Source organism: Mustelus asterias, chromosome 25, assembly GCF_964213995.1.
Source record: "Mustelus asterias chromosome 25, sMusAst1.hap1.1, whole genome shotgun sequence".
Classification (NCBI taxonomy): domain Eukaryota; kingdom Metazoa; phylum Chordata; class Chondrichthyes; order Carcharhiniformes; family Triakidae; genus Mustelus; species Mustelus asterias.
In genome coordinates, this window is record NC_135825.1 from 22,002,881 (window position 1) to 22,018,390 (window position 15,510).

At 40.2% G+C, this 15,510-nt stretch overlaps 2 protein-coding genes across 9 annotated transcripts in view; one reads left to right on the plus strand and one right to left on the minus strand.

Moving 5' to 3' along the window:
- LOC144511859 (C4b-binding protein-like) overlaps positions 1-4,893 on the plus strand; it is a 54,480-nt gene extending 49,587 nt beyond the window's left edge. Inside the window, exon 15 of one of the 3 annotated variants that reach the window (XM_078242254.1) lies at positions 3,257-4,893. The gene's annotated coding sequence lies outside the window, so the exon portion shown is untranslated. The remainder of the gene's footprint in view (positions 1-3,256) is intronic. The other 2 variants (XM_078242253.1, XM_078242252.1) reach the window with 2 other exon arrangements.
- Positions 4,894-11,025: 6,132 nt separating this feature from the next.
- Positions 11,026-15,510, minus strand: part of LOC144511860 (C4b-binding protein alpha chain-like) — a 40,217-nt gene continuing 35,732 nt past the window's right edge. For all 6 annotated transcript variants that reach the window (XR_013500915.1, XR_013500916.1, XR_013500917.1 and 3 more), the window contains one exon: positions 11,026-11,509. Coding sequence is in view for 2 of the 6 variants with exons in the window: in XM_078242257.1 (XP_078098383.1) it covers positions 11,433-11,509 (77 nt within the window). In the remaining 4 variants the exon portion in view is untranslated. The remainder of the gene's footprint in view (positions 11,510-15,510) is intronic.

Sequence of the window (15,510 nt, forward strand, 5' to 3'; positions counted from 1 at the left end):
AGCAGAATGTTGGAAGTACTCCACGTTCTGACAGCATCTGTGAAGACAGGAGCAGGAAATGTTTAGGGTCTGTTTCCTTCTGTATTACCGGCCTTCATATGTTCATACTTCTTTCTAGTCTGTGTGGCATAGCACCACATTACACATTGTACTTACCTATTGCAGGGTTTATGACCAAGCCAATTATGCACCAACAGTTGAAAACCCACAGACATAGTGGTCAATTTTCACCTGGGGATGGACAGGACTGGGAGGCAGCGGGGAGATAATGGTGCTGAAAGCTGAAGCTAAGGAGTTAGAATTTACAGAGAAGTATGAGATATTACAGGACAAATTATGAATAGGACTGACTCACTGAGCATACCAAAGAAAAAGCAAGGAATCCTCCCTAGATGAACTATTTATATGGATGTTTAATTAATAAAATAGCTTTTCCAAAGCTGTTTTTCAGATGTTGCCTTCAATGGGTTATTTAATATCATTTAGATTTTCCCTACAACTGAAACACATGCAATCTATTGTTCATAAGTGTGACATTTGGCACCTTGTTTAAAATGTCTTTTTTTTAAATTGAAAGCTATGATGCAGCATGAAGACCCATAATAAAAATGCAATATATTTCATTAACATGGGGATGAATTTATTCACTTAAAATAAAACAAATTACTAATGCGACATACCTCTGGATAGATTCATTAAAATGATAGTCCAGCACAGAAGGAGACCATTCCACCCATTCATTCTCAGCTCATTCAGAGAGCAGTCCAGGTGGTTTAGCACCCCTGCTCTTGCCCATTTCTCAATTTCTTTTCAAATATTGCTCCAATTTTGAAAGCTACTCTGTATCTCTCTTTCCTCCTTTCAAACCTCTAAACCTACTTCTTTGGCCAAACTTTTGACTGTATCCCCTAATTTCACATTGTGATTTAGTGGCCGCTTTTGCTTCATAAAAGCTCCATTGTAGAACCTTGTGATATTTTATTTTGTTACGACGTGCCATGTTTCATGTTATTTTTGTTGAACCAGCCTCTGAAGGCACAAAACTGAAATTAAAATGCTAAATGTTCTCCTGTTTAATTTCATTATAATTAAAAGCTAGCCATGCAAAGTTTTTTAAATAAAAGCAGAATGTTGGAAGTACTCCACGTTCTGACAGCATCTGTGAAGAGAGGAGCAAGAAATGTTTAGGGTCTGTTTCCTTCTGTATTACCGGCCGTCACTAACCACACTTGTGCCAATGCGGTTATTGCCTCACCATCTTCTTTGCGTATTATGTCTGACTGATTTAAGATCTTTTCTAATTCTCTCTATATTTCCCCCCCCCCTCCCCCCTCCCCCCACAGGTCAAAATTCTGATCAGCAATAGATTTTAACCTCTGGCGGTGTCATAAGAACATAAGAACATAAGAAATAGGAGCAGGAGTAGGCCATCTAGCCCCTCAAGCCTGCCCCGCCATTCAATAAGATCATGGCTGATCTGACGTGGATCAGTATCACTTACCCGCCTGATCCCCATAACCCTTAATTCCCTTACTGATCAGGAATCCATCCATCCGCGCTTTAAACATATTCAGCGAGGTAGCCTCCACCACCTCAGTGGGCAGAGAATTCCAGAGATTCACCACCCTCTGGGAGAAGAAGTTCCTCCTCAACTCTGTCTTAAACCGACCCCCCTTTATTTTGAGGCTGTGTCCTCTAGTTTTAACTTCCTTACTAAGTGGAAAGAATCTCTCCGCCTCCACCCTATCCAGCCCCCGCATTATCTTATAAGTCTCCATAAGATCCCCCCTCATCCTTCTAAACTCCAACGAGTACAAACCCAATCTCCTCAGCCTCTCCTCATAATCCAAACCCCTCATCTCCGGTATCAACCTGGTGAACCTTCTCTGCACTCCCTCCAATGCCAGTATATCCTTCCTCATATAAGGGGACCAATACTGCACACAGTATTCCAGCTGCGGCCTCACCAATGCCCTGTACAGGTGCATCAAGACATCCCTGCTTTTATATTCTATCCCCCTCGCAATATAGGCCAACATCCCATTTGCCTTCTTGATCACCTGTTGTACCTGCAGACTGGGCTTTTGCGTCGCATGCACAAGGACCCCCAGGTCCCTTTGCACGGTAGCATGTTTTAATTTGTTTCCATTGAGATAGTAATCCCATTTGTTATTATTTCCTCCAAAGTGTATAACCTCGCATTTCTCAATGTTATACTCCATTTGCCATATCCTCGCCCACTCACTCAGCCTGTCCAAATCTCTCTGCAGATCTTCTCCGTCCTCCACACGATTCACTTTTCCACTTATCTTTGTGTCGTCTGCAAACTTCGTTACCCTACACTCCGTCCCCTCCTCCAGATCATCTATATAAATGGTAAACAGTTGCGGCCCGAGTACCGATCCCTGCGGCACGCCACTAGTTACCTTCCTCCAACCGGAAAAACACCCATTTATTCCGACTCTTTGCTTCCTGTCGGATAGCCAGTCCCCAATCCACTTTAACACACTACCCCCAACTCCGTGTGCCCTAATCTTCTTCAGCAGCCTTTTATGGGGCACCTTATCAAACGTATTTCAATTGATCCCATCTCAGAAAAATGAACTGAAGCATCTACTTTCTCTGTTTTATTGCAGCTCTCAATATTGTAAAAGAAAATGCTGGAAATCTTCAGCAAGTCTGGCAAGATCTATGAAGAGAAAAGCAGAGGTAATATTTGCCATCGACCTGAAACATTAACCTGATCTCCACCGATGTTGCCAGACCTGCTGAGTATTTCCAGTAATTTCTTCTTTTATTTCAGATTTCTTGCATCTTGAGTGTTTTTCTTTTGTCTCACTAATTTAGTTCATTAAGAGTAGAGTTTTCTTTCCAGATTTTATATCCTTTTGGGCAATTGCACTTTATAATTTTTCTTTTTTGATGCCAGAGCAGCGCTGCTTTATAAAAATGGCCACCATAAATTGTGATTTAGATTTGAATGCTTAATTTATTTTTTTTAAATCCAATTATTCTGATTGTTTATATATATTTGTTTAAATGTATTTGTTTAAAAGTATTTGTATCACTGGTGGCGCAATGTGATTGATCCATGAGTGAGTTACTGTCACCTTTATTTAGACTTTTGTGTCAATTACTGATTGGTGTATTGTTGAGAAATTAATTTTTTAGTAACTTACTGTTAGCTTCTTAAACAGCAAGGTAGAATATTTGATTAAACAAAGCTTGATTTAACTATTCTTCAAATTTTCATTAGAATACAATACCTATGAAGCTTCATGAAAACGTGGTTTACCAAGCATTGAAACCTGAAGTGAACATAAAGGAAAGGGCTATCCTCAAATTTTAAAATAAACCCTTGATTTCTTTTTGTTGCTTTTCCATACAGTGTCTAAATCTAAAGGGCAGCTTCTTGTTTCTTTGCCATATTTTGCTGAAACATGATATTGCTTCCTGCCCCTCCTCATTGAAGCACAATTCTAAAATTAGATGCATGGGTGTATTTTCCGATGAGCAGTTTGAGGATAAAGTCATTCATTGTAAAAATAATTGTTTGTTTCATTGAAAAGTTAATTGTGCATTAATATATACTTTTAAACATCAGATTGTAAGCTGAATTAAACTTTTTTTTACCCTGCCATGTTGCTTTGATGGCCTTGAGTCACTGTCCAAGTCTTGATCAGATCAGTCTTTGTACAGTATTTTGTTGTATTCGATGTTTGAAGATCATCCACTCATTTAAATGTCATTTCTTGTGTCTGAAATAATTCCTGACCATAAATATGATGAAGGGATTTTTTAATCCTGCATCCTCAACCACTTGCATATCATAAAATTTAAAGCAATATTCTATTTTCATTTCACTATCAAAGGTTTAATACAAAGCCATGATAAGTAACAGTATCACATTCAATAATAGCACATTGTATTTTGAAAATTGTGCCTTCACAATACCCTGCACGCCAAATCTATTTCGCAGCAGTTCAATCTGCAAATGATCAGAAATAAAAGCAAAGGTAAAATGTGCAATTGAATACAGGAATTCTGCTCATTCATATCCTAATATTAGAATATGTCCATGAAAGGTACTACATGTTTTTTAAGAAGAACGATAGCTTACTAATGTCATTCAAGAATGGGTATCTACCACTCTACCTGGGCAAGCTCTTGTACACGATTCCCATACAATGTGGTTGACTCACAATGCCTTTTGAAGACCATTCAGTTGTAACACAGTTGGTTTCAAGAAGGCGATGCACCGTTGCTTTCCCAGAGTTCCTAAGCATGACTCAGAAATACCATATTGCCACTGTTGTCCACACGTCAGGAACACATAGCTTTTAACAACACTTAAGGTCAATTTTGCTCACTTGTAAAGAAATAAATTAGAGGATAACATATTGGCATGGATTGAAGTTTGTCTTGGTGTAACCAAGCGTGACGATTGCATCAGTGAATGGAACCAGTTTCAAAATGGCTGACACAGTCATAGAATCCTTACCATGCAGAAGGTGGCCATTCAGCCCATTGAGTCTGCACCGACAACAATCTCACCCAGGCCCTATCCTCATAACCCCATGTATTTACCCTGCTAATCCCCCTGACACTAAGGGGCATTTTAGCATGGCCAATCAACCTAATCCACACATCTTTGGACTTGAAAGAGGGAAATGGAGGAATGTTGATTTCAACAATGCTGGCACTTTATTTTTATCTAAAATGCCCCAAAACACTGCATGAAATAATTCTAAATGTTATGTGTCGAGCTTTTGATTTAATACAAATATGCTTTAATCCTGAAGAAGCAATCAACTTATGTTATTTTTAGTTTGCTAACACACATGCCAATCTGAATTTGGTTTCTAATTTTTGAATATATACTTCATTAATACCAGAGGTTGTATCTGTTTAATTATTTTTGCCTTTTTATGCTTGTGCCATTTTAGTTTTCAATCACTTTTGCTACTGATGAGATCTAATTAACTATGTGGTTCATCAGTGTGTATAATAGATTTTGTTATGCCTGAACTTGAGCACTTTGGGACATTTTACTATGTTAAAGGCACTATATTATTACAAGTTGTAATGATATAACTAGTTTTTTCTCATTTTTTGGGAGGTGATACGGTGGCACAATGGTTAGCACTGCTGCCACACAACACCAGGCACCCAGGTTTAATTCCCGGCTTGGGTCACTATCTGGGTGGAGTTTGCACATTCATCCCATGTCTGCATGGATTTCCTCTGGGTGCTCCAGTTTCCTCCCACAGTCCAAAGATGTGTGGGCTAGGTGGATTGGTCATGCTAAATTGTCCCTTAGTGCCAGGGGGACTAGCTAGGGTTATGGAATAGGGTGGGATTGTGGTTAGTGCGGACTCAGTGGGCTGAATGGCCTCCTTCTGCACTGTATGATTCTATTCTATGATTTGCCAAGTCAATCTTTATATCTGCAATCCCAACCCAAAAAGATCAGTTACGACTCGATACGTTTCAGAACTACCTTGGTAGGTTATCATCCTCAATGCTGGGCATTGTAGATAATAAGATAATCTTCAAAGTGTAAACATTTGAAGGTAGATTACATCATCTAGCTTTCTACAAAGCACAACAATTTGAATTTAGGGTCAGGATAATGAGTTGGTTTGAGCCAGATTTACTATTATGGATGTACAATAGTTCATGGTCCTATTTAATAACTTGTATGAAAGTGGTAGAGCCTACGGCTCACTATTATATGCTAGAAGCCTTTCCACATTCAGCCTCACTGAATGAGGCTGAATGTGCCAGATATCCGGTGCCGGTAAGATCGCGAGAGGTGAGAAATTGGGTGTGAACCTGATTTCTCGGCTCTCTTGCGATCTTACCGGCTTATTCTGCACATCGGCCGGCAGGACGAAAAGGTAAGGCCGCAGCCTTAATAAATGTTTCAGGCATCTGCCAATGACTCCAACATACTTGCAGCACAGTTAAGGTGAGTGTCATGGTGTCACAAGGGTGTTTGGATTTTCCCTACTTTGTACCCAAATAATCAGGGTAGTGAAAACCAGTTTTAGTCAGATTTTCAAAACAGTGTTCGTAATGTTTTCAGCCTGTCATCTTTATTTCTTAATCAGTTTGGGAAGTGACTTACTGCTGATTAACATTTTAATGTTTACTGCTACTTGCATTATCCTGCTGACTGGTGTCAACACTTACCATTTTCTGATTTCTACTGTTCTATTGTATCAGCGCTGCCCTTTGTGCAGTGGTACAAAGAAGGTCCAAGTGATACTAGAAATGTAGGAGGATGAAGTTTGGCAAGAGGCTTCAATACAGAAATCCATACACTAGCCTATTGAAGTTCATCTTGAAATAGTCGTGAGTGTATAATGTGTGGTTACAACTCCAGAAGGTTCCAACATGATTCATTTTGTCGTGCCATTATAAATTATTATAATACACGTTGTTTTCTAAGGACAAGCTGAACCATGGATTTTGAAACTTATTTCAAGTTTTCAGAGAATTTTCTTTTCGAAATGCTTAGTTTTATTTGAGAGAAAAACCAACATGATAAAATTGGATTTGACTTGATAACCTTGCTATGTATTATAAACCCTACTTTTATTAGGTTGCCTCTTAGTGTTATTACAATACACCAACACATTATTAGCACTGCACTGAAAGATTAATAGTTTTTTAAAATCTATTCCTTCATGGGGGATGTGTACATTGTTGTTTAATCCAGCATTTATTGCCTTGGACTGACTGGTTTGCTAAGTTGAGAGGTAGTTAAGAGTGAACCATAATGCTATGTGTCTGGAGTTCATAGAAATCATAGAAACCCTACAGTACAGAAAGAGGCCATTTGGCCCATCGAGTCTGCACAGACCACAATCCCACCCAGGCCCTACCCTCATTTCCCTACATATTTTACCCGCTAATCCCTCTAACCTACGCATCCCAGGACATGAAGGGGCAATTTTAGCATGGCCAATCAACCTAACCCGCACATCCTTGGACTTGCATGTAGGTCAGTCCAGTTATGAATGGCAGCTTTCCTTCCCTAAAGCACGTTATTGAACCAGATAGGTTTTTATAACAGTCAATGATACTTTCACAACCCACCATTATTGAGACAAGCTTTACATCCCAGATTTATTAATTGAATTTAAATTCCATCAGCTGCTGTGGTGGGATTTGAACCCATGTGCCCAGAGTATTATTAGCTTCAAGCTCCACTTGCCCTGCGCGTGGCAGAGTCTGCAGATTCCACGCTGGACAAAGCAGCTATCTAAGAATCCGTCAAACAGGAATGGAAGTATGTCACCCTTGATCCTAAGGGACTGTCTGCACAGCTACGCATCAGCTGCAATCCTAACCTTGGCTCATTTTTTGGGATCAAGGGCATTAGTATTGGTGAGCACAAGTGGCATTAGCAATCATGCCTCAACCTGGCACTCGACATAACTGCTATAAGATTGAAACAAACTCTCAACAATTCTATCACTGGTTCGGATATATCCTGAGAAATGAAGGCACTACATTCTCAGGCTGCACAATCTGAATTCAGCGCAACATACTGCAGGCAAAAATATCAAATCCCAGTTTGGAGAGATCATGGTATGGAAAAAAAATGCACAGTAGATGAATTCAATCATTTTATTATGAGGATTTTTATTTTTAAAATATCCTAATAATTTTTGGACATTATAAATTCAAATGCAGCAGTGAAGAATTTTCAGAGAATTTTGTAGGCAAAGGATGAAACAGTGCCATCGTGTGGCTAGTGCCTGTAATGCAATAATGAGTCACATTGTGAATGTGGATTTAAACATTTGTAATTGAGGAAGTAACTGGAAAAACATGACAACTGTAGGTGAAGTTATGTGACTGATCAGGTATGTTTCTACTCGAGTCGAACTTAAAAGCCATATTGATACCTGACCATCCAATTTTCAAGAGCCAAAAATGGTCCGAGTTTATATGCGATAGTTTGATAGCACAGAGACAGTGGGAGGAGCTTGGGACTGAGAGCTGATTGTTATTAAACCATGTGGAAGATTACCTTGACATTAAAGAGTTATCCCAGTGGCAACATTCTTGCCTATGACCCATGCCAATAATGAATTTAAAGAGAAATGTTCAGTAAATTGTGATTGCAAAAAGGATGAAGAGAATCCTCAAAACTATTATACCCACAGGAGAGGGTGTCAGCCTCATGATGGACACACTTACCATTCCCAATGACTTAAATGAAGCCTGTGTTGAGTCAAATGCAGTATTGAGTAAACCTACCCTAGTATGAACTACTGAGATGGCTGACATGATAGAATTTGGCTAACTAGGACCTTCGATCAACTTGAAAGTAACTGTTCATTATATAGTTAATGAATTAAGACTGAGGTGGTTGCTTGGAGGCTGGGTCTGAGAACACAAAATCGCATAGAAATGGTTCAATATGTATTTTGGTTACGGGGAGGCAAGTGACTTCTGTTGAAACTCTGCTTGAAAATGGTGGAAGACATGCAAGACAGTGCATGTCCATTTTATGGTCAGAAAAATGCTGAGTTTTAACTGCTAACTGCCATTTACGAGGAGGTCCTAGTACTTAAGGAAATAAACACAAGGTCTGGAATATTCCGCTCCCATTAAGGTTGGGTGGGTTCAATGACGGGAACAGAAAATATTGCGAGAAGGCCAAAGTCACATTTTATGTTGATGTGGAAGCTTGTGACCATCCCTTCCTCCATCAGTGGTGGACTGCGTTTCCTGCTGTTCAACATCTGGAACATCATTATGATACATTTGCATTATTGACAAATGCCTCTCGTAGACCAAGTTGAGTGCAAGGTCTTGCAGTGAAGCTTAGAACTATTCATGTATCTGAGAGCTCAGGATATAGTGGCCACTCGGTCATGTGGTGTGGAGCAAGGGTGGTGTGGGGTGTTGCCAAAGCAGAATGCAATGTAAGGACTGGACATCGATGTGGTGGCCAGGACATGAGTCAGTGGGCTTTGAGAGGAAAGCTACAGGTGATGAATGGGCAAAGAGTGGTTCCTCGGCGACAAATGCTAATTGTCATGACTCTGTCTTTGAGACTGCAGTGATGAGGACGTATGAAACATGGAGCCTGATGATCTCACTGTCATTCTCTTGCTAAAAGGCAGAGAGAAGAAGTCAATGGAGGCACCTTGTTTGCCAAAGGCAGGGGCAGAACCATGAAGAGGAAGGGGTGGCAGGGCTTGCTTCACACACAGAGAATGAAACCCAGAGAGCCATTGCTCAGTGATGTCTCACTAGAACCACAGTGTATAGATGGCGCCTGACACACCTGCAGATTTCCAAGAACCAGTGTCGCTGAAGACTATGCATGACCAGGAGACTGGTTGGTCATATCTGCCATCTATGCTGGTGTCAGAGGTGAAGTCTGGTTGGTGGACTCCCTGGGCTGCTACCCAGATGTGCCTCTGAAAGGAGAGATCAGTGCATGGCATAGGCTTGAGAAACAGGAGACATGACTCACAGCATTGTCATCTGATGATTGATGCAGTGCTGGATCCTCACTTTGCTTATCACCATCAACCTTACCATCTGCACAGGAGAGAGGTCGACATTTTCCCTGACCAGCTGGCTGGCTCTCTCCCCTAAGTCTGTGAGGACCTTGAGTTCAGGCATCTCTCAGCCTGTCTGGGATCGCACCCTCTTATCGTCTTGCAGCCTCTCCTGCATGAAAGCACTAACTGCCACATTATATGGTGGGAAAAGCCACAATTGCTGTCAGTCAGCTCAACACGTTTGCTGATTTCCAGGAAAATCTCGCTCTGGCACTGAGTTGAGGTTCCTGTGGATTTGTAATGGATGTGTGAATGTCTTGAGTTGAGAGAGATGAGAAGAGTGACTAATCCTGCCAGAGCAGAGGAGATCCTTCATCCTCTTCGGCACTGGGTGGCTGTCCTCTTCTACAGGTGCCCTGGCACTTATAACTGCTGCCAACGCCTCCTGGGCATGGGTAGAGGATACCACATCGGATCTCTACTGCATCCAGGAATCTCTCCAGGCAGGTGTCCGAACACCTGGGGTTGGATTTCTTGGCAGCGATCACTTCCTGGCGACCTACAAAGTGTAGCCAGTGAGTGCTGGGGCAGTCTTTAAATATGCACCCCCTCCCTCCTCCACTTATAATTGCGGTGTTGAGGTGAATCAGACACAGCCCTGCCAGTGATACGGTGTGGAACCTGTGGCAGAATATCTTTGGCACTAAATGCTGCATTATATGGTAGGAAAAGCCACCATTGCCATCAGAGCTTAACAATGTTTTTCCTGCCCAGCATCGGCATTTTCAGGAAATTCTGGCCCAGGGTGTGTAGTCTAGCCACCAGCTGTTAGGAAGGATTTTCTGAAGTGCCAAGTTTGTATCCAACTCTGGCAGCCATTTTAACCAGCCATCATACAGGACGTTGGGTTCTGCACATCCACAAAAACTTGTTACTCTAATCAGGGTTTACCTTATTTAACTCTATTAACATTCATTCAATTTTGCCTGCTGACTGAATAGTCTACTTGTCTTGTTAGGCTCCTGCAATGTGAATAATTATTAAAATGCCTTTGCTGCTGGTGACATCCGCCCTAGGCACTGATAGCTTAAACATAAGATTGAAAAGGAAGTTTGTCCTCTGCTGCATTTCAGTCAATTGCTTGTGAATACAACCATAAGATATAGGAGCAGAATTAGGCCACTCGGCCCATCGGGTCTGCTCCGTCATTCAATCATGGCTGATATTTTTCTCATCCCCATTCTGCTGCCTTTTCCCCATAACCCCTGATCCCCTTACTAATCAAGAACCTATCTATCTCTGTCTTAAAGACACTCAATGACCTGGCCTCCACAGCCTTCTGCGGCAAAGAATTCCACAGATTCACCACTCTCTGGCCAAAGAAATTCCTCCTCATCTCTGTTTTAAAGAATCATCCCTTTAGCCTGAGATTGTGCCCTCTGGTTCTAGTCCATAGTAATAGCCTGAATAAGAAAAACTTCTGTATCTGAAATTGTTTGTAAAATTTATAAACTTTTACAAAGCTTTATTATGAAGCAAGTAAAATTATTTTAACATGCATTCTTTATTTTTTATTAATTTCATCCCAACTATTCACATACAGAAAGCCAAATATTTTGAAATACTGCAGTCCTAATATGGAGTATTCTAATCAATCTGAACAGGTTAAATTCATCAACTTCCAGTTGGTTTTCGATAGGTCTGATTAAGACTTTGATACACGCACAGTGGTTATTTATTGAAACCGATATTGGTTAAATTTAATTTGTAGTTGTGAGAAGTTGAGAGACTCCTAAAGATGATCGCTTTCATCGATGTACTGCTCTGCTTTTTGAAGAAGATTTTCCTTAAGCCGAAGAATTTCACGTTCGCTTTCAAGAAGCTGGTATTTTGCTTTGATCAATTTTCTTCCTTGGTGATGAGCTGACGTCCCAAAGCAATCATTTCTTTAAAAAGTTTGGCTGCAGAAAATGTTGCTGCAGGAAGAATTGAAAACTATTATTTGCAGTTTTTATTTAAGTGTACACACATGGATTTTGCTCGTAAGAGTGTAGTCATGGACATTCCCAATGACTATTCTGCCTCTGCACTGGTAAGTATATTCGTAGTAACCCGCAGATTAGTCAACTAATCACTTGTGGTAATAAAGAAAGAGCCACTTGGTGTGAACAAAATCTTCCTTGACATTGTTCCAACTGTACACATGGCTGCAACTTAAGAGTACAACTTCCACCACTGAGCTTTTGGCACATACCATAAGGAAAATGGGCACTCAAGCTGTGATTTATTAAAAAATCTGTTTTAAGGGGGCAGAAAAGGAAAATTCATATTCTGGTTCAGCTGGGGTGAGGTCTTCAGCCTTAGCATGATGGAATGGACTTTCGCTTCTCAAAACAAAAGGTTAGTGATAAGACGCCCCACTGATTTGTTTTCTACATATATTGAAGCCGTGCAGTACCTTATGGAATTAGCCAGTTCTCATGTGTGAATGTTGACAGTGAACATAAAATTGCTATTTGAAGGCTTGGAACTTTATAATCGAGCCTGATCTTGTTATGTATATATTGGTTCAGTTCACAGAGTTACATCTTTGTAATTGTGTTGATGCACTCAGCAAATGCTAGTCTGTATTGACGCAAAACATTCATTTGAAGGCATTTGGGTTTTTGTTTTGTCATCACCAAGTGTTTCACATGGACCGATCGGGGATTAAGAATTATGCTATTATTTTCACCTTCCTATTGATTCCAGAAATGAAAATTTGTAAGAATAAAGTTCAGACCATTAATAGCAGTATTAATGGCCTGACTAATTCCCTTCACTCCAGGTGAAGGGAAGACTAACATCACTGCAATAATTACACCAGGATTGATACATAAGGCACATATTGAGTTAAATCATGTCACCAAGGAAAATGGACAAGGTAGGATTTCTTCCAAAATATATACAAATGCACAGACTAAACAAAATAAAGTGAGCGTAGAACTAATCATTATTGAGACATGATTGTGAGTTAAATGTCCCAGGAAAACTGGAAGAGGGGGTAGCCTTATTGATTAAAGGTACTATTAACTAGTAAGAGGGCTATTGGCAGACTCAGAATGGTACAGTACAGAAGGTGGCCATTTGGCCCATAGAGCCTGTGTCAGTTCCATTGAAGAGCAATCCATTAAGTCCCACTAGCCTTCCATTACCCCGTAGCCCTGCATTTTAAAAATATTAATCCAATTCCCTTTCAAAGGCTACTATTGAATCTGCATCCACCACCCTATTATAAAACCTAACCATTGTGTAAGAAAATGTTTTTTCTCATGTCACCTTTCATTCTTTTGCCAATCAGCTTGTGTCCCACCAGCCCTTGGGAAGTTTCTCTTTATTTACTTTATACAAACACTTCATGATTTTAAATATACTTTGTCGAATGTCCTCCATGAAACCCAAACACCCTTTTATTGAATCTTCTCCAGATTTCTTCACTGTAAGGAGAATGATTCCAAATTGTTCAGTCTATGCACGGAATTCTCCCATTTTGGAACTAAGTCCCACATGCCAAATTTTCCACCCTGACCTCATGAATTATGCAAATAGGTGTTGTGCACTGTATTCCATGGCAGGCAGCCCTGATGGCATCTTGTCCGCCATCCTGTCCTGGGGTCTTATTGAAAAGGTGCGCAACGTCACTGACCCACTACTGAAGAAAGAAGACAGACTTCCTGAAAATGAAGATGGAACCATGTCTTATAGTGTCCGCCCTTTCTTTGGACTGGAAATGTAACGCTGCAGAAAATTATCTTGAACACATTCCAAGAACTCTCGTCCCACTTAGCTTTTTGCACTATTCCTACCCCAGTCTATATTTGGATAATTAAAGTCCCCTATCATATTTACCATTTAATTCTTGCAGCTCTCTGTAATTTCTTTGCAATTTTGTTTCTCTATATCCCTTCCAATAGTTGGTGGTCTACAGACTGCACCAACCAATGTTATTGCACCTTTTTCATTCCTTGCCTCTAACCAGAAAGATTCTGTCCTTGCTTCCTCTGTAACATCCTCTCTCTCCACTTCTGTAATGTCATCTTTAATCAATAATGCTACACCCCCCACCCCCAATGACACTTTTTTCTTCCTTTCCTGTATCTCCAAAACACCTTGTACCCAGGAATATTAAAGTCCCTTCTTTGAGCCAGGTCTCTGTTACAGTAATATCATAATTCCATTCGTCAATCTGTCTCTGTAGCTCACCAATCTTAGTATCCACATTCCGTGTATTCACATTAGTGTGAGGATAAGGTGTTTCACTCCAGGTGTGATTCTATTGACCTACTATGAAGCTTTTATTAAAACAAACTTTATTTAATGATACAGTTTAACTATAACGAAAAGAATTAGTGTAACTTTTACCAATTGAAATACTTAAACATGACAAGGTATAATTCTTAACTGCTAGCCTATCTCTATTAGTTACAATTTAAGCAATATTCTTTACAGACATAGACTCCTCTTCAAAATCAATTAGCAAACACCAGGCTTACCATGACCACGACTACATCTGCAAGAAGTGTCACCATTTGCAGAAACATGAGCTGCGGGTTGGAAAAGCTGAGCAGCAGCTAGAGGCGCTGTGGTATTTTTGCAGACTGAGGATCAACTGGTTAGCATATTTAGTGAGGTGGCCCCCACATCAGCTGAAGGGGAATGGAGGACCACTCGAATATCTAAGAGAAGCAGGCAGTGAGTGCAGGAATTCCCCTAGGCTATCTTGCTCTCTAATCACTCTTTCATTTTTGATAATGCTGAGCAAGATGGTTCCTCAGAGTACTGGAGCAAGAGCAAAGCTTGTGGTACGATAGGTAGGACAAGAGAGCCCAGGGGGAATTCCTGTATTCACTGCCTTTTTCTCTTAGATACTCTGGTGGTCATGTCACCTCAATATGGGTTGTAAAAGATTAAGCTATGTTTTAGATTATTTTTGTTGAATTTAGAGATAATTTGGTATATTTTAGTGCAAAATTCTAAAGCATGTTCACTTAGCCTTTAGAACCAGTGCAATTTTTATTTTATTTGCTAATTATCATGAGCTCACAGAGGGCAGCAAATTTGAGTAGAAAATGAGTTGAGCTTTCTGCCAGTATCATAAGTGTAAGCTATCGAAATAACATGTTTCATATCAAAGAAATAATAAACCTCGTTTAAGAAATGACCACACTGTTACTCATTAGGTTATTAATTACTATGAAGCTTAAACTTTCAAACTATTTTTATAAAAGAAGCAGAGGAGAAAATATCCACATCAAAATATATACTTTTAAAAATTAATTTGCGGGATATGGGTGTTGCTGGCTAGGCCATCATTTATTGCCCATCCCTAGTTGCCCATGAGAAGGTGGTGGCGAGCTGCCTTCTTCAACCGCTGCAGTCCCTGAGGTGTAGGTAAAGCCACAGTGCTTTTAGAAAGTGAATGGCATGATTTTCAACCAGTGACAATAAAGGTAAGTCGATGCATTTCCAAGTCAGGAAGGTGTGGGACTGGGATTTTGCAGTCAGTGATGAAAAAAGCGTACTTGCCACTGACCACGTAGCAAGGCTTGTTGCAGGGTCAACAATAACCTGGTGATAATTTCGCCTGGGTCGATATTGTCATGTTCGCTGTGGAACTGGAGTGATATCATCAGGCTGTCCAAGCAGCCAACCACATTAAAGCATATTCACGGACCACCCACTCCCTCACACAAACAAAAAGCTAAAAGAAAATAAAACTTGTATTTATTTTTACAGGGAGTAATTTTAAGTTGGGACATTACATGGGATGAAAATAAAAGCCAAAATAAAACTTTAGCTTGAAAATCTATTATTTAAAGCACTCCCAAAATTATTATTTTTTTCAGGACACATTTTGTTCACACTTTATTGATCACTTTGCCATTAAAAACCCAGTTTACACCTGACATAACATTTTGATTGTGTTTGAAACAGCATG